Source organism: Bos javanicus, chromosome 4 (assembly GCF_032452875.1).
Source record: "Bos javanicus breed banteng chromosome 4, ARS-OSU_banteng_1.0, whole genome shotgun sequence".
Classification (NCBI taxonomy): Eukaryota; Metazoa; Chordata; class Mammalia; order Artiodactyla; family Bovidae; genus Bos; species Bos javanicus.
Window position 1 is genome coordinate 115,165,908 of NC_083871.1, and position 24,879 is coordinate 115,190,786.

General features: G+C 44.5%; 2 protein-coding genes across 11 annotated transcripts in view; both read left to right on the forward strand.

The window, feature by feature from the left end:
- Positions 1 to 16,750, forward strand: part of GALNTL5 (polypeptide N-acetylgalactosaminyltransferase like 5) — a 56,343-nt gene extending 39,593 nt beyond the window's left edge. For 2 of the 3 annotated variants that reach the window (XM_061415241.1, XM_061415242.1), the window contains 3 exons: positions 2,006 to 2,123; positions 13,305 to 13,454; positions 16,457 to 16,750. In XM_061415241.1, the coding sequence (XP_061271225.1) occupies positions 2,006 to 2,123; positions 13,305 to 13,454; positions 16,457 to 16,612 (424 nt within the window). In that variant the 3' untranslated portion in view covers positions 16,613 to 16,750. Of the gene's footprint in view, positions 1 to 2,005; positions 2,124 to 13,304; positions 13,455 to 16,456 lie in introns of those variants that run through there. The other variant, XM_061415243.1, reaches the window with a different exon arrangement.
- A 4,356-nt stretch (positions 16,751 to 21,106) lies between these two features.
- Positions 21,107 to 24,879, forward strand: part of GALNT11 (polypeptide N-acetylgalactosaminyltransferase 11) — a 52,540-nt gene continuing 48,767 nt past the window's right edge. For 3 of the 8 annotated variants that reach the window (XM_061415247.1, XM_061415251.1, XM_061415252.1), the window contains exon 1: positions 21,107 to 21,194. The gene's annotated coding sequence lies outside the window, so the exon portion shown is untranslated. Of the gene's footprint in view, positions 21,195 to 21,584; positions 21,677 to 22,588; positions 22,725 to 24,879 lie in introns of those variants that run through there. The other 5 variants (XM_061415250.1, XM_061415248.1, XM_061415246.1 and 2 more) reach the window with 5 other exon arrangements.

A 24,879-nucleotide genomic window follows, 5' to 3' on the forward strand; every position in this document is an offset into this window, starting at 1 on the left:
TATATGCAGGTCAGGAAGCAACAGTTAGAACTGGACATGGAACAACAGACTGGTTCCAAATAGGAAAAGGAGTATGTCAAGGCTGCATATTGTCACCCTGCTTATTTAACTTCTATGCAGAGTACATCATGAGAAACACTGGGCTGGAAGAAGCATAAGCTGGAATCAAGATTACTGGGAGAAATATCAATAACCTCAGATATGCAGATGACACCATCCTTATGGCAGAAAGTGAAGAGGAACTCAAAAGCCTCTTGATGAAAGTGAAAGAGGAGAGTGAAAAAGTTGGCTTAAAGCTCAACGTTCAGAAAGCAAAGATCATGGCCTCTGTTCCCATCACTTCATGGCAAATAGATGGGGAAACAGTGGAAACAATGGCTGATTTTATTTTTCTGGGCTCCAAAATCACTGTGGTTGTTGATTGCAGCCATGAAATTAAAAGACGCTTGCTCCTTGGGAGGAAAGTTATGACCAACCTAGACAGCATATTGGAGAAGGCAATGGCACCCCACTCCAGTACTCTTGCCTGGAAAATCCCATGGGTGGAGGAGCCTGGTAGGCTGCAGTCTATGGGGTTGCTGGGAGTTGGACACGACTGAGCGACTTCACTTTCACTTTTCACTTTCATGCATTGGAGAAGGAAATGGCAACCCACTCCAGTGTTCTTGCCTGGAGAATCCCAGGGACAGGGGAGCCTGGTGGGCTGCCATCTATGGGGTCGCACAGAGTCATACACGACTGAAGCGACTTAGCAGCAGCAGCAGATAGCATATTAAAAACCAGAGACTTTACTTTGCCAACAGAGGTCCATCTAGTCAAGGCTATGATTTTTCCAGTAGTCATGTATGGATGTGAGAGTTAGACTATAAAGAAGGCTCAGCGCAGAAGAATTGATGCTTTTGAACTGTGGTGTTGGAGAAGACTCTTGAGAGTCCCTTGGACAGCAAGGAGGTCCAACCAGTCCATCCTAAAGGGGATCAGTCCTGGGTGTTCATTGGAGGGACTGATGTTGAAGCTGAAACTCCAATACATTGGCCACCTGATGTGGAGAGCTGACTCATTGGAAAAGACCCTGATGCTGGGAAAGATTGAGGGCAGGAGGAGAAGGGGATGACAGAGGATGAGATGGTTGGATGGCATCATAGACTCGATGGACATGGGTTTGGGTGGACTGTGGGAGTTGGTGATGGACAAGGAGGCCTAGCATGCTGCGGTTCATGAAGTCACACGGAGTTGGACATGACAGCGACTGAACTGAACTGAACTGAGCATCTCATCCCAGTGCAGAATACCACATGTTTCGCATCCCTTGGATTTCAGCTGTCCAACTTTAAAATGTAGACATGATTCTCAGGAATGAGTTGCATGTTGATCAACGATCAGAATACTAGCACTGTGGATAGCCCAGAAAAAGTCAATGTCTGCCAAATTCATATGTAAAATATTTATCCAAGGGCTTCTGTCTATAATTTTATAGGTTGAGGAGAAGGTCATTTTCCTTGGATATTAGTCTTGGAAAATAATTTCTAAATGTGAGAATGACCTCATTGTTAGGGCTTCTAGCTACATTTATGAGGCTGTTTCTCAAGAGACTTTCTCCAGATCACTTCCCACATTTTCTAATAACTTTGATTGCAGGCTCACTTCTCCTTTAATGTTATTCTCTTTGTTTCACAAACTATATAAGTCAATTTTCGAACACCATATAGCCTGGCAAGTCCTTCATCTTTGCCTCTATTTTAATTTAGCTAGAGTTGTGTGATCTTCTATGAGTTACGTAACCTCTCTGAACCTTATTTCTGTCTCTGTAAGTCTGGGGAATAACATCACGGGCTGTCATTAGAATGAAATGAGTACATACTTCAATGTATCAGAAGATAATTTTGAAGCTAACATGGGTGTTTCCTAGTTTTTAACTGTTATCACTATATTCAATATAACTTTGGCCAGAATCCATAACGCCTGCACATAGGGAATTAATCTAATATCTGTGTGTCCTTTGTAGGTCACCTGCAATGGCTGGAGGAATTTTTGCTATAAATAGGCATTATTTTAATGAAATTGGACAGTACGACAAGGGCATGAATCTGTGGGGAGGAGAAAACTTGGAACTTTCACTAAGGGTAATTCCAACCTTATGTTTCAATAGTTACCTTTATACATAGAAAGTAAAATCTAACTTTAAGTCACATAATATGCTGTGGCAGCTATGCCATTTCCCTACATGAGCATCAGGTGCTATTCAGGTGTCACATCAAGTCAGTGATTTATGGGATTCCTTACAGAAATGGGCTTCCCTAGTGGCTCAGCTGGTAAAGAATCCGCCTGCAATGCAGGAGACCTGGGTTCAATCCCTGAGCTGGGAAGATCCCCTGGAGAAGGGAATGGCTACCCACTCCAGTATTCTGGCCTGGAGAATCCCTAGGATTGTATAGTCCATGGGGTCTAAAAGAGTCAGACACAACTGAGAGAATTTCACTTACAGAAATGGAAAGCCTTTCATAAAATATCGGGTTTTCTTACCTATGTTTTTACTAACATCAGACATGTTAAATTAATATGATATTTTTCATCTCTTTATGGAATCTCTTGGTAGTTGTAGCATGGTAGAAAAAAACACAGGATTAGGAGGGAGAGGACTTGGGTGTCACTAAGTATGTGGGCTGAGTCAGGCCTCTGTTTCTCTATCTGTAAAATAAGAGGACTTGGTAGAAGATGTCTAAGTTGTCTCCTGACTCTTAAATCTTGACATACCTGCTACAGCATGGATGAAACTTGAAGACATTTTGCTAAGTGGAAGAAGCCAGATGCACATGGGGTGACTGAGTGAAAGTCGCTCAGTCGTGTCCGACTCTTTGTGACCCCAGGGGCTATACGGTCCGTGGAATTCTCCAGGTCCATGGAGTGGGTAATCTTTCCCTCTTCCAGGGGATCTTCCCAATCTAGGGATCGAACCCAGGTCTCCTACATTGTAGGTGTATTCTTTACCAGATGAGTTCTCAGGGAAGCCCCAGATGCAAATGACCATGTATTTATGAGTCCATTCATATGAAATGTCCAGACTAAGCACATCCACAGGAACAGAATGTGAGTTAGTGGTTGCCAGGGGTGGGGGGAGGAGAGTGACTGCTGACGGGGACCAGGTTTCTATTTGGGGTGGTGAAATGTCCCGGAACTCGATGGTGGCGAGGATTGCGCAACCTTGTGAAAATACTGAAGATCACTGAGTTATATATTTTAGAAGGGTGAATTTCTGGTGGTGTACAAATTATACCAATACAAATAATAGATTTAACTTAAAAAAAAATTCTATGATATAAGAACACTAGACATCAGGGTGAGTCCCAGCCCTAACCCTCACTTGCTGTAAGACACTTGGCAGGTCATTCACTTTTCCAGTTCTAGATTTTCTCATCTGTTAAACTGTTATTTAGTTGCTAAGTCACATCCAACTCTTTGCAATCCCATGGACTGTAGCCCACAAGGCTCCTCTGTCCATGGAATTTCCCAGGCAAGAATACTAGAATGGGTTACCATTTCTTCTCCAGGGGATCTTCCCAACCCAGGAATTGAACCCGTGTCTCCTGCATCGGCAGACAGATTCTTTACCACTGAGCCACCAGGGAAGCCCACACCTGTTAAATAGGAATAAATAAAAATTCCATTCTCAGAACTGTATAACAATTTAATGTGGGGATTCCCTGGTGGTCCAGTGGTTAGGACTCTGTGCTTTCCCTTCCAAAGGACTGGGTTCAATCCCTGCTCAGGGAACTAAGATCCTGCAAGGTGCATGGCATGACCAAAAAAAAAAAAAAAGATTTAATGAAATAATTGGGGTGGAGAATAAGGTACAAAGTAGATATGCCTGGAGAGTCTGAAGAGGATACTAAGGTATGACAATTCAAATGTTTATCATTCATTTTTTGCATTTGACTGAATTCTAATAGATTTTTATAATGATCACTTTGAACTGTGCCTAAAAATGTGGGCTGTCAGCTCATCATCATTGCCCTTCACATTTTTTTCCCTCACTTTTCTCTGCTTTGTGTCTTTTCTAACAGAGACAGTCAGATGTAGAGAAAACTGCTTTCTTTATGAGAAAATTCCTATCCTCTCTGAGCTTTAGCTTCCTTAGAAGTGTGTGTGTGTTAGTCGCTCAGTCATGTCCAATTCTTGTGACCCCCATGGACTGTAGCCCTCCAGGCTCCTCTGTCCATGGGATTCTCCAGGCAAGAATACTGGAGCGGGTTCCCATTTCCTTCTCCAGGGGATCTTCCCAACACAGGATCAAACCAAGTCTCCTGCATCTTTTGCATTGCAGGCGAATTCTTTACCTGCCGAGCCATTGGGGGAAAGCCCTTAAGATAGTTATAGGAGCTGAAACATAAGTGATGGCCATGTTGTTCTTACTTTAATTTTGTCAACCACCCTTTATATTCTCTGAGATCACTTGCAGAGATAATACTTTGAATTGTGTTTCTCTCAGCATGTACTTAGATGTTTATCAGATCTGCTTTTTGTGTTTTTCCAATTTTTTTTTCTGCTTTAGATTTTTATCTCCCTCTTCTTTTTTGGCTGGCTACTTTCTATATTTTTTAAAACTAAAGCCCGGACATCTTTTCTAATGCTTCAGATACCTTATTTTGACTATAGGGATATTTAGAGCAAGGTATTCTTCCTCTAAGCCCCTATTTAGCAGTATCTTGAAAATTTATTTTCATTGCTTTTTTTCCTACTCATTTGTTCCACTCTCATCCAGGCATTATTTTTGTGACCCTCAATGCCTTTGGTACTTTTTATTGCTTGGTTGATTATTACTCATTTTATTACCTTGGGCTCTGAGAATGAAGCATATGAAAAATCCCCCCTTTTCAGGACCTAGTAACTTAATAAGCACATCCTTGTGTCTTGGAATTGAATCGATTTTGTGAATGATGCATCTTTGAAAACTGAGTATATTCCTTGCCTTGGCTTTACCTTCCCTCCAGACAGCAAATAACAGCTAACTTATTACCCAAGTTCACTCATGATTTTTGCTTCAATATTGTCAGTAACTTCATTCCTAATGGCGCTTTCATCTGTTTCAAGGATGCTTGGGTCTCACTTTTCGTAAACAAACATGTAAATTAATAAATAGCTAGGCACTCTCTTGACACTGGTGGCCCCCTCTGCCCAAGTAACCCGATTTTTCCTAAGGAAGGATTAGATACATCTGCATCCACTTCATTTCTCACTCATTGCAGTGAATCACTGTCCGGAGGCCCTCAGCATCTTCCCTCTGACGTCATTTCCAGGGCTGTCACCAGTTCCATATCTGTGTCCGCAGTGGACGGCTTTTGATCTTCCGTGTGCTTGGGGCTACTGTAGTATTTGATGCAGTATGTGTGTGCTCAGCCGTGTCTGACCCTTTGCGACTCCATGGACTGTCGCCCACCAGCCTCCTTTTGTCCATGGAATTTTTCAGGCAAGTATACTGGAGTGCAGCCATGAAATTAAAAAAAGCTTACTCCTTGGAAGGAAAGTTATGACCAACCTAGATAGCATATTAAAAAGCAGAGACATTACTTTGCCAACAAAGGTCCATCTAGTCAAGGCTATGGTTTTTCCAGTGGTCATGTATGGATGTGAGAGTTGGACTGTGAAGGAGGCTGAGTGCCGAAGAATTGATGCTTTTAAACTGTGGTGTTGGAGAAGACTCTTGAGAGTCCCTTAGACTGCAAGGAGATCCAACCAGTCCATTCTGAGGGAGATCGGCCCTGGGATTTCTTTGGAGGGAATGATGCTGAAGCTGAAACTCCGGTACTTTGGCCACCTCATGCAAAGAGTTGACTCATTGGAAAAGACTCTGATGCTGGGAGGGATTGGGGGCAGGAGGAGAAGGGGACGACAGAGGATGAGATGGCTGGATGGCATCACTGACTCGATGGACGTGAGTCTGAGTGAACTCCGGGAGTTGGTGATGGACAGGAAGGCCTGGTGTGCTGCGATTCATGGGGTCGCGAAGAGTTGGAGACGACTGAGTGACTGAACTGAACTGAACTGATACTGGAGTGGGTTACCATTTTCCTCCTCCAGGAGATCTTCCTGACCCAGTGACTGAACCTGCATTTCTTGTGTCTCCTGCATTGGCGTGTGTGCTAAGTCAATTTCAGTCGTGTCCGACTCTTTTCGACCCCATGGACTGTAGCCTGCCAGGCTCCTCTGTCCATGAGATTCTCCAGGCAAGAATACTGGAGTGGGTTGCCATGGCCTCCTTCAGGGGATCCTCCCAACCAAGAGATCGAACCTGCATCTCTTATGTCTCCTGCATTGGCGGGCAGGCTCTTTACCACCAGCGCCACCTGGGAAGCCCCTGAAATGGCAGACAGATTACCTCTAGTGACCAGTCTTTTCCAGAAGTGTTCTTGGATTTTTAGAGCAAAATTGAGCTGTGTTCAACGCAAAATCCCCTTGCGTTGCTCCACCGTGCTCAATCTCCTTCCCAGGAATTTATTCTTCTGTGAATCTCTCAAACATGGCTGTTCCCAGGACTTTTCTTGACAACACTTGCTCCTCACCCCACGTGCTCTTCAGGGCTCAGGGCTGATATGGAGCCATTTTTTGCACCTGTGAGGCTGCACCCATTGTTAACCTAGTGCAATGTTTCCCTGTCTGCTAGGAAAGAACCTCTCCACTGAGCCAGCCAAATGCACTGAGCCAGCCACCTGCAGCCCACCACGCCAGCCTTCTCCGCATCTCAGGCTTCCCCCTCATGACCCAGAAACAAAAGGGATCCAAAGGGGTCAAAAGGCAAGCCAGGGACACCAGGATCTGTAGCAGCACGTCTCTTCTCCCTGGCCAGTGTCTGTGCCATCCCCTGGTTGATCCTTTTCTTAATGAACCTGCATCAGCTTCCCGTGGCTGTAACGGACACCTCTGTGGTGCTAAAACCCATGTCCCATTTTAGCTTCGGACTAAACGAAAGAGAGTCATCTCAGTTTTGGACTCTCCTGAGAGTTCAAGTGAAGTTCAAGGTTCAACACACCCGTCATCTAAGGAGTAGCTCTTGCATCAGGCCGTGCCACGTACCCAGGCTGTGCTGGGTATTCAGAAGACGCAATCCCCTTTCATTCATTCACTCACTCACTCATTCAACAATATTTACTGAGAAACAGTTATGTGCCAAGCACTGTGCTGGGTGCTAAAGTACAGCAGCCCTTAATGCGGAAGTGGTTTCGAACAGCATAAAGCTTCCGTTTTCTTTGGGATAGAGTGAGATGATTAGTTATTTAGTTGTATTTCTGATCACTGTGGTGAAGGAGAAATACAGAGTACTGTGAGGTTGTATAGAAGGGGAACCTGGCCTTGTCTTGGGGGAGGGGTGTGTCTTCAGTGACTTCCCTGCAGAAGTGGCATGTAAGGTGAGATGTGAAGATATAAATGTATTTCGTTTTCCAGTTGTTATCATGTGTGACGTGCACCGCTCTGAAATATTACAGATATTAGCTCACTTCATCCTGACAATAAATCTGGGAGGTAGGTACCCACATTGTCTCCTGTTTAATGGATAAACCAAGGCACAGAGAGGTAGTATAACTTGGCAAATTCACAGAACTCACAAGCAGTGTGCTCCAAACCTGTCCCTTCCTGGCTTGTATGATCTATTCAACTTCAGGTCTTAAGGCCCGCCCCCTCAGCCCCCAGCTCCTGTTTACCCAGTTTCTAAGTCATTTCTCGCTAATGAATAAATGTGAAGTCACTCAGTCGTGTCCGACTCTTTGCGATCCCATGGACTGTAGCCTACCAGGCACCTCTGTCCATGGGATTTTCCAGGCAAGAGTACTGGAGTGGATTGCCATTTCCTTCTCCAGGGGATCTTCCCAACTCAGGGATTAAACCCAGGTCTCCCGCATTGCAGGCAGACGCTTTGCCATCTGAGCCAGAGAAGCCCAGGCTTCTCAATAAGGCTGGCCATATACTGGATGCCTCTGATGCCCTGACCTTGCTTTAGTTGCCCCAAGCTCAGTGCTACCATTGCTTGTGGGAAGTGATGATTCGCTGGTGCCCTCAGAGCTACAGCTTCAATTCTAACCTCGGAATAAGTCTCAGAATCAGGCTCCAGATCGGTACCTCTGGTTCCCTGAGAGAGCAGACAGCCTGTGCCCTGCCCCAGCGCTCTAGCCCGCTGAACCCCAAAGGGTCAGGACACTGCTTCAGGGCCCAGGGCCCTGCTCTACACCTGGAGAACCACCCGCCTCACCTCCAGACTGGGCTCTTAGACCTGGACACCAGCTCAGATTCGGCCACAGTTGCTGCAGCCCGGGGAGGTTATAGTTTGAGAGCAAGCCACAAGCGTTGGGTTTGTGCTAGAGAAGGGCTGAAGCAGGTTCTCCAGGATCTATACCATGAGGATTAGGCAAGCTGCTCAGCACCCAGGCCCCACTCAGATCAGTTACTTTTCTTGGCCCATCTGCTCAGAATTTCCACCCTGTAGGGGTTTCCCCAAGTCCCTCTCTGCTCGCTCCACCTGCTGCTCGATAACCTTATCCAGATCACATTGGCATGACTAACGAATGCAAGTGATACCAATTCTTGCCCCTTCCCAGTTCCTTCTCCTGAGTCATAAGCTTCTGTGACCAGTTGCCTACACATTACCATCATAAGAATGTCCCATAGGTATGCTGACCAGCTAGGTGGGTGCTGAGAGAAAGGGATGTCAAGGACAGCCCAGTTACCAGCCAGCTAATGCTATGATGATGCTTGTTACAGACCAGCTCAAAACCAGGCAATTCAGAACAAGAAGCATCTACTTTCTTCTTTGAGATGTCTGTGGGTCGGCCAGCATGGCTCTGCCTGGGCATTTACACTGGTGGGGCTGGTCTCTGAGTCTGCTCAGCTTTGCTGGTCATTCTACTGGCAACTCTGGGCATGTTCTTATGTTGACAGTAGGAAGGCAAAAGTCAAGGGAAACCACACAGCCTGTCTAAAGTCTCCAGGGGCACTGTGTCTGCTCACGTTCCACGGGCCAAAGCATGTCAAATGGACAAGCCCAAAGTCAGTGTGTCAGAGCAATATACTCTGCCCCTTGGTGAGGGGTGGAGAGTGAGACAAGGTTTGCAGAACAGTATTTTCATCAATCACACCAAGTTTCTGGAATGAGCACAGCTAAGGGGATAAGAGGTCCCATTTACTTCCTTAGTGTATCAGTTAGTTTTTGCTGTGTACCAAACTGTCCCAAAAATACAGTGGTTTGAAACAATAAACAATTGTTACTCCTCAAAATTGGTTGTGTTGCTAAAGTGGTTCTTTCAGTCACAGCCAGGAGGGTTGATTTTACTGGTGCTGCTTACACATCTGTGTTCATCTAGAGGGTCAGCTGGTGCTGGCTAGCATGGGATGGCCTCATTTACATGTCTGGATATTGGCCAGTGTCCAGTGTTGGGGCAGTGGAGATGACCAGACTGTTTGTCCCTCATGGTTAGGCAGGCTAGAGAGGTTCATTCACTGTGAAGTGGTCACAAGGTTCCCAAGAGCAGCAGATCCCAAAGTGCTGCACACACTTTTCAAGCACCACCTTTGTTAATGTCCTGTTGGCCAAAGCAAGTCACAAGGCCAAGGCCAGTTTCAAGAGATGGAGAAATAAACCTCATTTCTTGATGATTGGAGTAGAGAGTTACATAGCAGTTAGATGGGCAGGTAGGAATGAAAAGCGTGTGTGGCCATGCTTACAATCTACCACACTTCACTACAGCAGAGACACTCTCATTTTACAAAACACAAACCCTAAGCACTTTACAAGTGTCAGATTATCTGATGTTCATAACAAGCCCATGAGGCAGGTTTTTTTTTTTTTTTTTAATTTACTTATTTGGCTGTGTTGGATCTTAGTTGCTGCATGCAGGGCCTTTGTTGTGTTCCATGGAATCTCTCTTTTCAGTGCCCGATCTTTCTGGGTGCCTAGACTCTCTAGTTTTGTCACTCGGGCTCTCTGGTTGTGGCAGGCGGGCTCTGAAGTGCGCAGGCTCAGTAGTAAGGCCGGTTCTGTTATTTTCCTCGTTTTACAGATGAGGAAACTGAGACACAAATGGATTGAGTAACTTCAGTAACTTGCCCCAAGTCACACGGCTCATGGGGGATTTGAACCACACAGAGTGGCCTCAGAGTTTGGACTCTGAAGTATTAAACTATACTAACTCTATTTTTATGGACTTTTTTTTTATTGTTAATCTATCTGTTTGGCTGCACTGGGTCTTAATTGCAGCACGTGGGATCTTTAGCTGTGGCTTGTGAACTCTGAGTTGTGGCATGTGGGGTCTAGTTCCTGGACCAGGGATTGAACTCAGACACCCTGCTTTGGGAGCGTGGAGTCTTAGCCACTGGACCACCAGAGAAGTCCCACTATACTAACTCTTGATGGGATATTCTCCCTCCTCACCATCCTCTTCCTCCTTCAATAATAATGGTAATACTGGGAGCTGGACAGACTACTTCTAGCAGTGTATCCGAGAAAGAAAGCTGACCATCTCCTGCATGGACCGTGAGCAGAACTACAGGCATTTCCAGATGGATCGTGTCCCTTTGACAATGAATCAAGAGGAAAAGAGCAACTGTATGGGTCCTATGAAAATGGGGCTAAATTGCAATTGCATCCTTAATTTGATTTTTTGAGAAAGTCTTTTAATATATGTTTGACTTTCACTCCCCCTTGATCGCTTTGGTTACTTGGCTTTTGTTTTCTATTCTATGCTCATAGCCAGATTTCTTTTTTGGTAAGAAACATTTCACACATGTAAGACTGTACCAACAATAATAAATACTTCTGTATCCATCCTAATTATTAAATGGATATTACTGATTTTCCAAATTTCCTTAAGATCTCTTGAAAAAGAGATTAAAACATTGCAGGTGACTGGTATCAGTTAGCTTTTGCTGCATAACAGCACCCCCAAGCAGTAGCTTAAATGATCAACTATTTAGCTCTCAACTGCAGGTGAAAAAGAGATTCAGAGAGGATATGTCTGATCAACAGCATGTAGCAAAGATGATAAAAGAACCTAAATCTTTGGACTTCTGGTCTAAGGGATTTTCTACTGTGTCATTCATTTTATTCTATTATTTTTAAAAAATTTTATTTATTTGGTTGCATTGAGTCTCAGTTGTGGCATGCAGGATCCTCTCTGTGATGAGCAGACTCAGTAGTTTTGGTGTGGGTGTGTGGGCTTAATTGCCCCACGGCATGTGGGATCTTAATTCCCTGACCAGGGATTGAACATGTGTCATCCCCCAACTGCAAGCTGGATTCTCAACCACTGGCCCATCAGGGAAATCGCTTTGTGATTCACTTAAGAGTCTCATGCTCTACCAACTGAGTGAGTCAGGTGAAGACACTGGGGCGTGCATTCTGGAGAAGGCAGTCAATGTGCATTTTTGTAGACATTTTATGGGGATCAGTTCAGTTCAGTCGCTCAGTCATGTCCAACTCTTTGCGACCCCATGAACCGCAGCACACCAGGCCTCCCTGTCCATCACCAACTCTCAGAGTTCACCCAAACCCATGTCCGTTGAGTTGGTGATACCATCCAACCATTTCATCCTCTGTCATCCCCTTCTCTTCCTGCCTTCGATCTTTCCCAGCATCAGGGTCTTTTCCAATGAGTCAACTCTTCGCATGAGGTGGCCAAAGTATTGGAGTTTCAGAAGCTTCAACATCAGTCCTTCCAATGAACACCCAGGACTGATCTCCTTTAGGATGGACTGGTTGGATATTTCTGGATATTTCTAAAGAACCCTAGAAGTTTGTTGTACCAGTCATTAGGTCTCATGTCAGAAGTTCTGCTTTTTCCTTTTCTTTAACATGATCCTTTCTGACTATCTGATATTTTCACCAAAACACTTTAGAGTATTGTTTTCAGTGAGTCTTATTTTAAATGATTAGGTGGATTTCCTAAGAAAACATCTCTAAAACTTGGATGGATGACCTTGATTAATTAGAACAGTGGTTCTCACACGTTAGAATGCATCAGAATCACCTTAACGACTGACTAAAGTACAGAAATACTGGGCCCCCAGACCCAGCATTTATGGGTCAGTAGGTCTGGGTAGGCCCAGGGATTTACAGTTGTGAGTCCCCTACTGATGCTGATGCTGGTGATCTCGGAACCATGTAAGAGTCACTGAATTAAACAGAAGAGTTGTGCAAGTATACTCTATGTGAGGTTTATATTACAAGCACATTCTTTGTGGTATTATCTATAATAATCAAAAAATTTAAAACTACCAACATTCTAATATTCTTGTATTATTCCAAGTAATACAAGACTTTAAAAATAACTTTGCAAAACATTACATTAAAAAAGCAAGTTGTCTTACTGTTGTGTATCTATGTATATACACATACACACTTGGATTATGAGGCGGTTTCCCTGGTGGCTCAGTGGTAAAGAATTCCCCTTACCAATACAGAAGACATGAGTTCAATCCCTGGGTCGGGAAGATCCCCTAGAGAAGGAAATGGCAACCCACTCCAGTATTCTTGCCTCGTAAGTCCCATGAACAGACGAGCCTGGTGGGCTACAGTTTATGGAGTGTCAAATGAGTTGGACACAACTTAGCAACTAAACAACAATTTAAATTAGTATTGACTGATAAAGTCTTTAAAAAGTGACTTTTTATCTATTTGCTTTTTTACACTTGTTTTTCCTATGGTCATATTTTTTTGTGTAGTAAAAAAATGTTATTAAAAATAAGCATTATAAAGTGCTTTAAGTACAAAAAAAGAGGAATAACCGAAGTCACCCATGATCAATGTTTCTTTTGTTACCTACTAACAGCCAACCCAATCCACTATTCTTGCCTGGAGAATCCCATGGACAGAGGAGCCTGGTAGGCTGCAGTCCATTGGGTTGCAAAGAGTTGGACACGACTGAGCGACTGAACCTAACAGCCAGCAGTACTTAATAGTCTCAGAAAATGTTACTTTCCACGTATTGTTTGAGAATATTCTAAGACAAAGTATCTTGTCAGTCTGCGTATGAACAGCATCAGAGCAAGGCAGGGCCACTTAGTATTCAGAGCCATGACTCTGGGGCCAGATTTGAGTTTGAAATTTGTGCTCTGCCACTATATTACTGGGCAAACTTCTTGACTAATGTATGTATTAGTTTCTTCATTTGTAAAATGGGGATGATCACAGTATAAGGTTGCTGTGAGGATTAAATGAAATAAGACAATGATGGCTGTTGTTGTTTCTATTTTAATTCAGCAGTTGCCTGTTAGCAAACAGACACTAATCATTAATGTGTTTTCTGTTTTCCTTATGTCTATAGATCTGGATGTGTGGAGGCCAGCTCTATGTAATCCCCTGCTCTCGAGTTGGACACATCAATAGGCAACACGTGACAAACCGCTTTGAAATTATGAAAGTCGTGGAATATAACAATCTCAGACTGGTACACACTTGGCTAGATGAATACAAGGTGAAAGATACATCCCTGGTTTGGGAAGATGAGTCAGAGAACAGAGAGGGACTAGCTCTGAAGAAGCCTTCTACTGCCTTCCAGATACCAAATTTTGTGCTTTTCCTTAAATTAGGGTCCAGGAGGTGCTAGTGGTAAAGAACCCGCCTGCCAATGCAGGTAGACAGAAGAGACATGGGTTCCATCTCCAGGTCGGGAAGATCCCCTGGAGGAGGGCATGGCCACCCACTCCAGTATGCTTGCCTGGAGAATCCCGCGGACAGAGGAGCCTGGGGGGCGACGGTCCATAGGATTGCAAAGAGTCAGACACAACTGAAGCAACTCAGCACAGATGTGCCCTTTCAGTTCCTCACACGCTCATTTTCAGACCCTATTCTTGATTAGTTCCTTCTAACCCACTACACTTGCACCTTACTCATTGTTTTAATCTCTAGGGAAACTCAGGTTTCTCAGAAGTAAATCGACCAACACACGAAGTCTTTTTTTCTTCCCCAGGTTTATTTTCCACTTCCAAGATTGCCCCTCTGCAGCAGATGCCTCTCTGTCCCCATTCCCATGCATACGTTTTTAGATTCTCTTCCTCGACTTGCTACCAAGTCCCAAGCGATGCGGCTGAAGCACCACACACGAGGGTCTTTGCTACCTCTTTTCCTTCCTGGTCAAAGGTTTTTACGTTAAAGCCAGGCCCCTTCATGCGTGCTTCTCCCCATGCTTTCAGCCTCTTGCCAGGACCTTTAGAATGTGCATATAGAGAGCATATAGATGCAGCTTCGTTTCAATTTGAAAGTTCAAGCTGATGTGGACAGTAGCCACAAGACCTCATTGCAGATACATGGGTAGAAATATGGAAGACTCTGTCTGTGATAGTATATGTCCTGGCCTTGAACTAATATTTCTTTATTATTTTAAATTATAAAAGTAATAATACTTCACATTCTTTAGTAAGCAGGGAAATATGAATTAAAACCTCAATGAGATATTTTTTACATAGCCACCCAGAGGGGCGAAACACTTTTGAAGCCTGACAGGATCATGTGTGGGCAAGCATAGGCAGTCTCAGACACCGTGGGTGGGAGTGTTAATCATTACAAACTCGTTTTGGGCAACAGTTTGGCACTATTGAGTAAAACAATAAAAGACAATGAATATCCCATGATCTAGCAAGTCCCTCCTATGTAGACACTACAGAATGGGTGCTTCTGTGCACCAGAACAGATGAACAGGAATGTTTATAAACAGCATTGATTGTGTCAGCCAGAACTGAATACAACCCAAATGCTTATTGGGATGGGAATGGAATCGGGTAAGTATGATGTTTAATCGATATACTTCTAGGCAGCAATGAAAATTAACCAACTTCAGATACATACACAGCAGTATAGGTAAATCTTCAAGATGGTGAACCAAAGAAGCCAAACACAATAGCGTACATACTGTATTTTTCCATTTCTATAAAGTTAAAAACATAATATCAGACCATATCATTTGAAAGAAAAGCAAAGAAATGAACACATAATCAGGATAGCACTTCACACTTATGAGGAAGCATTATGAGCATGAAGGAAAAGGCAAGTGGCTTCTGAGGTACCGGTTTTGTTCTATTTCTTGACCTAGCCAAGTTTATTCAGGTTGATTTTTTTGATAATTCATTAAGGTGCACATGTATATTTTATGTGCTTCTTTGGTATGCTTATTGTATTTCCTGATATTTAAAAATTATTTTTAAAAAGGTGAAGCATCTGCATTTTTAAAAGTCTTACAGTATTGAAAAGTATGAAGTGAAAAGCTTCTGAAGCCCATAGTTCTACCCCTCGGAAGTCGTCACTTACTCTCTAGTTTCTGTTATGTGCATGTACACAGGAGTGTATATCCTTTTCTTTTACATAACTAGATTTGAGCATCAGTATTTTGTTTTAGAATTTCCCATTTATTTATATAATTTAAAAACATACTTTCAAAGTCTTAAAATCAGAACATATAAACATGTCATTCTTTTAAACATCTCCTTTGAATAGATTTCCTAAAATTGATCCCATTAATAAATAGCCCCCATAGATAACATTCTGGTCATCTCAGCTTTTTGTTATTCCTTGACTCTGCTGAGGAGAAGGCAATGGCACCCCACTCCAGTACTCTGGCCTGGAAAATCCCATGGGTGGAGGAGCCTGGTAGGCTGCAGTCCATGGGGTTGCTGGGAGTTGGACACGACTGAGCGACTTCACTTTCACTTTTCACTTTCATGCATTGGAGAAGGAAATGGCAACCCACTCCAGTGTTCTTGCCTGGAGAATCCCAGGGATGGGGAGTCTGGTGGGCTGCCGTCTATGGGGTTGCACAGAGTCGGACACGACTGAAGCAACTTAGCAGCAGCAGCAACTCTGCTGAAATGAACATCCTTTTCCCATGTCTTTTAGCACATTTGTAGAGATATATCTTGAATAAATCTGAAAACACGGACTCATGGGCCATGAATTAGTGCCTGCTTAAATCTTGATGAATGTCCAAACTGTCCTTTGGTGTCTACATTGTCACCTACACTGTGGCAGAGGGAGAGACTGAAGCCAGGATGCCCTCCTCCAGAGTCAGGGTTCCCTTAGCCACTGCACCACCCTCTGTTTCTGGAACCATGGAAGTGTTGATGCGGACTGGGGAGTGAGGGGTTTGGGGAGATCAGGAGAAAGGGGAAACACCACCACAGGTAGCTATGATTCTGGGCTCTTGAGAAGCAGGACCTAGACTTCCTCGTCCCTCTACGCTGCTTTCAACACAGTGGTCACAGCACACCCTGTGACCAGCTGGGCTGAGGGAGTCCCAGGTCTCGTGTGTGTGTCTGCCCTCCCCACACAGAGGAAAAGGTTTATTGTTGATTGTTTTGTTTTAGTTCAAATGATGAAAATATATACTGCTCTGTTAGATGATGAAATTAGACACTGCTCTGTTAGATATCATGACTTGATGAACAAAGATTTGTTTGGTTTCATGAAATGACTCTTTCTATTTAGGGACAGTTTTTTCTACGAAGACCCGCTCTGAAGTCTGCTGCCTATGGAAACATTAGTGAGCGTGTTGAGTTAAGGAAACGATTGGGTTGCAAGTCATTTCAGTGGTATTTGGATACTATCTTCCCAGAATTGGAGGCATCTAAGGCAATCTCATGAAAGGAACACCAGTTGTTTCCATTAATAAAGGGTTAAAAAGTCCCCTAGTCCTTCAACATAGAGAAGGGACAAGTTTGGACCATTATGAAATTATGTGAAATACAATAATAAATACAACCAGAATGGTTGACACCAGAATTGCCTTTTTTCCTTCCTTTAATGATGGCTCTGGGTACTTTGTTTCTCTTCTGCCCCTAAATTTATGGGGCGGCAAGACCTTGAACATTGAAAATGCATGTTGTCAGAGTTTAGGCTATCAAAATTGATTGAGATACAGTGTATTATTTCTAATTATTTGCCAAGCCCCAGGTGATACTACTGGTAAAGAACCCACCTGCCAATGCAGGAGACTCAAGAGACGCAGGTTCTGTCCCTGGGTAGGGCAGATCGTAGGAAATGGCAACCCACTCCATTATTCTTGCCTGGAAAATTCCATGGACAGAAGAGCCTGGGGGCCTACAGTCCATGGGGCCACAAAGAGCTGGACAAGACTGAACACAGCGCATTTGCCAAGCCTACTGCACCCTGGTAGGCCATAAGGATTGCTCCACTCTTGGTCAACTCAATTCCTACCGCAGATAGGTGACCAGGGCCAGTGACCTCCCCAGAAAGACATTCTCAGAGAGCCTTGGTTGGTCCATACTAACTTTGGCTCAACTGTATTGAGCTCCTTTCTCCCTGCTGGTGCAGCTTCTGACCCTGATGCCTTGCTTGACTGGTTTCCTGAGTTTTTAATGTCCAGCCACTTGCCTGGATGACCCAGCTCTCCAGCCTAGCCTCCCCATTTGTTCCTGTCAGCCTTTCAGTTAATCAGAGACATTTCCTCTTCCTTGCTTCTGATTTTGCCTTTTTCCTGCCTGTTCCCTCCTACGGCTCTGGCCTACAGCTCTCCTGACACTTCTTGGCCTACACGCCTTGTTGATAATCTGTGTTTGACGTGACTTGAGAATTGTTTAGCTGGGATTGGGGAAGAAGTAACGAGCTTCCATATCTATCCCGGGTGGACACACTCCCCGGTGTCTTAAAGTACTTCTGTCAGGCCAGGGGGATGGCGGTGGCATTCATCATGGTGAATGCAGCTAGAAAAGTGAAAATATATTTAATTCAAAAACAAAGAGAATGAGAAAATGAGGGAAGGAACACACTGAAAGGAGTAGAAAGGAGGAGACTTAGAATCACTAAACATAGCTTCTGCTGGAGAAAATATAGTTTTATATAGCAGGAAACAACTCATTTATTTAAGCTCATTCTATCAACAACTGAATGTCAGCTCAGGCCAGGTGTGCGTCTAGGTGCTGGGACACAGCGGACAATGGAGCAGGTAAACATCTGTCTTTTCGTTGAGCTTATATTCTTTAAAATAATATATTCACTGTAAAAAAAAAAAAAAAGAACCAGTTTATAATGTCTTTAAATCCATGGTGTTTGGCAAAATACTCTATAAAATCTATGCTAGAAAGAGATGGGGACTTGTGCCCATATGTACAGGGCTTCCCGGGTGGTGCTAGTGGTAAGGAATCCACCTGCCGATGCAGGAGGTGCAGGCTCAATCCCTGGGTCAGGAAGATCCCCTGGGTAGGTGATAGCAACCCACTGCAGAATTCTTGCCTGGAAAATTCTATGGGCAGAGGAGCCTTGGGGGCCACAATCCATGGGGTGCTGAGCCCACACAGCACACGTTTGTTACAGGTGGTTAGGGTAACTTGATTGAGCTTTTACAAGTCAATCTGCCAGAACAAAGTAATAGCCACATTATTATTATATTCTTGGCACATATTTATACCTTAGCTGCTTCTAGAAAGTAATAAAAAATCAATTGTAATAAATTGATGAATCTATTAAAGTTAGGGTAATATACAAAATAAAAGTTATGTAGCCAAAGGCAAAAAGAGAATTGTAGTATACATTCAGAGAATATTCTTGTTTGGTAAGCATAAATAAAGCTGTTCTAAATACCAACATTGAACCAAGGGAAGGGGGGGAATTGTTCTTTTTCTTAGAGCCATGGGCCTAACATTGTCTCAGTTTTTTAATGCAATTTAGTTCAGGTACTAGATAACATGAATGAGTCTTAGAAATGATGCAGAAGGTTGCCTAAACAGTTTCCTCTTCAATATTATTTCAGCTGACTCTGGAAGAGAAAACGAATCAGAATTGACATCCTAGTGTTTGGTGTGATTGAAAGGAAATCCATACTTGCCCGTAGGTGGCAATTTGGGTTTTTGTATAGAAATTTAAAAATTTGATTCGTATTCTGGAGCTAGTTGAGAAGAATCTGCTCACCTGCACAGTGCTTGTCACGGAACTGTTTTGGGTATGACCAAAAGCTCAGTGAGAGTCGCTCAGTCGTGTCTGACTTTCTGTGACCCCGTGGACTGTAGCCTGCCAGGCTCCTCTGTCCATGGAATTCTCCAGGCCAGAATACTGGAGTGGGTAGCCGTTCCCTAAGCCTTAAATTAGCCAGAGAATTCTGTAAGAAAAGCATACTTCCAGGAATTTATCTAAGACACACAGACAGGAAATAAAAAAAGAGCCACCACTTACTGAGCGCTCACTATGTTTCATGCCCCTTGGTAAGCACTCTGCATAGATTATCTCATCTCATCCACACAACTTAACATATTAAATAGTTCCTGTTGTTATTGCCATTTCATAAACCAGAAAACTAATGTTAGAACTTCTCCAGGGTTAGCATTGCCAGATTTAGCAAATAAAAGTACAAGACAGGGACTTCCCCAATGGTCCAGTGGGTAAAACTCTGAGCTCCCACTGTGAGGGGTACAAGGGTTCATTTCCTGGTCAGGGACCTAAGATACATGCTGTACAGCAAAAAAAGAAAAAAAAGTACAGGATGCCCAGGTGAATTTGAATTTTGGATAAACAATAATAATAGTATAAGTATGTCCCATGTATTCCTTGGGATATACCAATGAATTGTTTTAACTGAAATTTAAATTTTAGGCCTCCTGTATTTCCTCTGGCAACTATATCTATGGACAAATGAACACAGCCCATATACTAGCTTAATTCACCTAGCCTCAAAGACCCTGGGTTTAAATGCCGTACTGTAAAAAGTATTTTCATGTCATTCTAATGGTAAAAAATTGGAGCTTCCCTGTAGCTCAGTTGGTAAAGAATCTGCCTGCAATGCACGAGACTTGGGTTTGATTCCTGGGTTGGGAAGATCCCCTGGAGAAGGAAATGGCAAACCACTGCAGTATTCTTGCGTGGAGAATCCCACTGACAAAGGAGCCTGCCGTGGGCTACAGTCCATGGGCTCACAAGAGTCGGACATAATGACAAAACCACCACCAGTTGAAGTTAATGAAAACTTCAACTTCTGGAATGGTACGGTTGCACGTTAATTTGATGGGACAGGATGAACCCATCTGAAGTAAAAGCTAGAAACAGATCTGCTCCAGACCCATCAGAAGAAGGACAAATATTTAAATACCATCAAGAGTTGGGGTGGAGCACTGGCAGGTCTCCCGCAATGACTGTACCCTGGGACACTGATCTCAAACTTTTTATACATAAATCATCTGGAGATCTAGGTAAAATGCATATTTTAATTACTAAGATGGTCTGGCGTGGGGCCTGTTGAATAACAAAAAAAAATGCATAACCTACACGTTGAGTATTACGGTTTATTCAGTGGACAAAACCAAGGACTTAAGCCTGGAATGCAGTCTCTCAGATAGCTCTGAGGGACTGCTCTGAAGAGGTAAGGGAGGAGCCAGGATAGATAAGAATTTCTGCAACAAAGGTCGGACAGTGGGAACTTAAAAGAAAATCAGATATTGCAAGGAAAGGAATTTAGTGCTTTTCTATGCACAGGAAGAGGCAAGAGTCTGGGCTTATTGAGATCATTCCTCTGATATACAGCCTGGCCAAAACCAGAGCCAGAATCCTATTCCTTCCCATAGGGGGAGTGCACAGTTTGGGGGTGGCGAGGTGGCTGGGGGCTGCGGCAGGCCTCACAGCAATGTGATGGCTTGAGGACTGCAATACCCTTGGCTCACCGCTCTGTGGCTGGATTCAGCATTTCTAGAAAGCTCCCCGCCCGCCTCCCCATGTGCCTTGCTGGTGTGCTCTACTTTTCCACTCTCGTCACCAGCTCCTAATATTTTAACCCAAGCTTCTGCCCAGCCTTGACATTTTTAACCCATCATAACTGGGACCGCACGTCTTTTATTATGTTTAAGACATCTGTCCTTAATAAGCCCATGTATACAAGAGCTAAGGACCCGCAGCCCGCAGGACTGACCCCGCCCAGCTCACCAGCAGGGGCGGGGCCGCGGCGCGCCCGCAGCGGGCGGTGACGTCAGCGCGGGGGCCGCGGCCCGCTGGTCACGTGGCGCTCGCGGGCGCGCGCTCCGGCCGAGGCTGCGGGGCGGGCACGGGTTGAGCCCGTGGTGGGGGCGGCGGGGAGGGAAGCCCCTGTGTGCCCGGGGCTACGTTTCCTGCCAGGCGGCTCCGCCCGCTGCGGCGGCGAATGCGGCTCGGAGCCGGGCCGCGGCGGGAGGGAGGATGTCCCAGCCCGAGTCCCGAGAGGCCGGGGTGCTGCGCTTACGGCGTCGGGGTGAGTAGCGGCTGCCCGGCGGCGTGTGAGCCCGCGCGGCCTCCGTCCGTCTCCTCAGCGCCTCGGGCGAGCGGCCGCGGCCCCGGCTGCCCCGAGGGGGCGAGCGCCGGCGGCTTCCTCCGCCTCAGCCGCCGCCTGCCTCCGCGGGGTCTGGGGCCGCAGACCCGGCGTGCAGCCGGGGTGGCCTGAGGAGACTCCGGGCCCTGTGGGGGCGGCGGGCGGCGCGAGGAGCCACCCCCGGCCCAGCCGGCGCGCCTGGGAAAACGCGGTGCCCCAGAAACGACTGCGGGGAATTGCAAACGTCTAGACACCGGAGCGCCTCGAGCAGTGCACCCCTGGGACCTAGCCCTCGGTTTCCACAGCATTCGGGCAGTGTGCAGCCGTTCCTTGAAAGATTTTTGAAGAAAAACACAGTTTTGCTTTCTTCATGGTTGGGTTGTGCCCCTCAGGCTTTGACCGGGTCCTCGCAGGGCATTCGGTGGGTGAGCATCTGAAGTTTGCCTTTTCCCTTTTTTTGAAGTGCACTTGTTGAAGAAATTGGGTTCCTTGCACAGTTGCCCAGGCTCTTAACATACGTGTGTTTTAAATACAGAAATATCGAGCCCCCACCTTCCTCCATTTCGGGTTGATTTCACCTTTTAAGGAATTTGAATACGCTCGTGATGGAAGAGCTTCGTGTATTTTTCTCATCGAAGATATTTCGTCCTGCGTGCCTTTTTACTCTGTGTTAGGAATGGAATCGGTTGGTTGGTTTTCCAAATTTAAGATGAAATTATAACTTTGAAATGCTTCTCACGCTGCCGTGCACCAATAAAATACCAATAAAATATTGTGGTGGTAGCTTCGTCCCCCGAAATAACAAGCCAGACCTCCCGCCCCCCCCCCCCGCCCCTTTAACTCCTTTCAGTTCTTTGCTGTTACCTAGATAAATACCATATGTTAAGTTCTACTCTGCCTTGAGAAAAAATCGAAACCAGAAAACCTCTCTACCCTCAGTATATATCAGCTGAGGTTTTCAAGTTAAACGTCATGAAATAGTCCACGCTTTTCCTGCCTTCTCTGGACAGTTCCTGTGCTGTTACTTTGCAAATTGAATTCTATCTTCACTTTTCTTTTTTAGTCTTTTGTTATTGTGGTAAAGTACACATAACTTGAAGTTCATTGTTCTAACCGTTTTTAAAGTATACAACTCGGGTACTAAGTACATTCACAATATTGTGTCACCATAACCACTATTTCCATAAGTTTTTTACTCTAAACACAAAGGCCAGTAACTCCCCTCTTCCCCTCCCCGCAGTCCCTTCTGTCTCTGAATTTATTTGTTCTAGATGCCTCACAAAATTGAAATCATACAATATTTGCCCTGTTCAGCTTATTTCACGTCAATTTTCAAGGTTCATCCGCGCTGTAATGTATCTCAGACTTCGTTCCTTTGTATGGCTGGATGCATACCTACATACGTCAGAGCGGTTATATAACCATTTGTTTATCCACTGATGGACACTAGGTTGCTGCCATTTTTTGCCCAAGGTGAATAACGCTGCTGTGAACATGTGTTTACATGTGTCTGTATGAGTCTCCGTTTTTGATTCTTTGGGATATACATACCTTGGCGTGGAATTGCTAGGTCATATGGTAAATCTGTGTGTGTTTTGACTTGTTTTTGTTTTATTTTTAAAGAACCCTTCCCCTCCATTTTAAAAGTCTTACTGAATTTGTTACAGTATTGTTCTCTGTTTTGGGTTTTTGGCCATGAGGCATGTGGAACCTTAGTTCCCGACCAGGGATTGAACCCGCACACCCTGCGTTTGGAAGTGCTCCTCACTGTCACTAAGACTTAACTGAGTGTTGTTTTTATTCCTCCTTTCTCCCTCAGGGTCCCATATGTGGTCAAGCTGACAAGTGCGGGCAGTTCTGCCTCTGATTCTCCTTGCCACTCACTTTCACAGCTCCATTGCAAACCACGAATGCCTCTTTTTTTTTTTTCTAACTGGCTCCCTGGTTCTTGATTTTATTTCCCTCTGTCTCAAATCATTTTATACATTGTTCCTAGGACTTTCTTCCTAAGGTGCATTTGCTTAAAAACCCTAGTTAGCTTCCTTTTGCTTGTAGAATGAGTTAATTCTCACCCTCAGGGTCATAGCCCCAGCCTGTCCTCATAGAATTAATCAATTCCACTAACCTTAACCAGATGTGTGTATTCCTTGTAACCAACCATCCTACTTACTATTCTGTTTGAAAAACGGAAAACAAATACATGTTGCAGTTTCTTTAGACTTCAGCTTTCTGCTTGAGATATTTTAGCTTTTGGGCCATTGAAATCTTAATCTTTAAAGTCAAACTTAAATCTTAAGTTCTATAAGGCATTTCCTGTAAGTTTTTTTTTTTTTAATATACAAATTTAATTTGTCCTTTGTACTTGTTTCTTTATACTGTGGTTTATATCTGTATTGTAGCATTTTTTGGAGTTTGCTTTAGGAAATACCTAGTTTTTCACCCGATTTATTATTTCTTTAGGATTTTTATTCTTAGAGAAAGTGGGATTATTGGCCAAAGGATATAAAGGTTTTTAAGGGCTTTCCTGGTGGCTCAGACGGTGAAAATTCTGCCTGCAGTGTAGGAGACCGAAAGTTGGATCTCTGGGTGGGGAAAATCTGGAGAAGATGGAATGGCAACACACTCCAGTATTCTTGCCTGGAGAATTACATGGATAGAGGAAGCTGGCGGGCCCATGGGGTCACAAAGAATCGGGCACCACTAAGCAACTAACACTTTAACTTTTCAAGAGCTGGAAAATAGTATCTTATTTTTATTTGCCTGTCTGTAATTATTACGGAGAAGGCACTGGCACCCCACTCTAGCACTCTTGCCTGGAAAATCCCATGAACAGAGGAGCCTGGTGGGCTGCAGTCCATGGGGTTGCTAGGAGTTGGACACGACTGAGCGACTTCACTTTCACTTTTCACTTTCATGCATTGGAGAAGGAAATGGCAACCCACTCCAGTGTTCTTGCCTGGAGAATCCCAGGGACGGGGAGCCTGGTGGGCTGCCGTCTATGGGGTTGCACAGAGTCGGACAGGACTGAAGCGACTTAGCAGCAGCAGCAGTAATTATTGAGACTGAAGACTTTTTCATATGTGTTTCCATGTTCATCCAAGTTGTTTCATTTATCAGTATAGCTGACTCTTGAACAGTGCAGATGTGAACTGCATGCACAGGTCCGTTAATTTGCAGATTTTTTTCAACAGTAAATACTGCAGTACAGCAAAAGCTGCAACTGGTTGGACCCTGCAGTACAGAGGTGCTGAAGATACGGAGGGCCTACCATATAGGTGGGTTTTCCAACTGCCTGGAAGGCTGGCATGTCTACCTGCCTTGTTGTTCAAGGGTTCGAAAAATGTTACATGTCGAGTCCCAGCCCCAGTGTTACAGAACAGAGTTTCTCAAACTTGGCACTGTTGACATTTTGAGCCAGATAATTCTTCATTGTTGGGGGCTGTTCTGTGCATTGTAGGGGATTTAGCAGCATCCCTGGCCTCTCCCTACCAGGTGTTAGCAGGATCCCTGGTCATGGCAACCAAAAACATTTCCAGACATCACCAAAAGACTCTGGTGGTGCTGAGTTTCCCCAGACATTGCCAAATATCTCGGACTCTGGCTGAGACCCACTGGAGTGTAGAGAGTG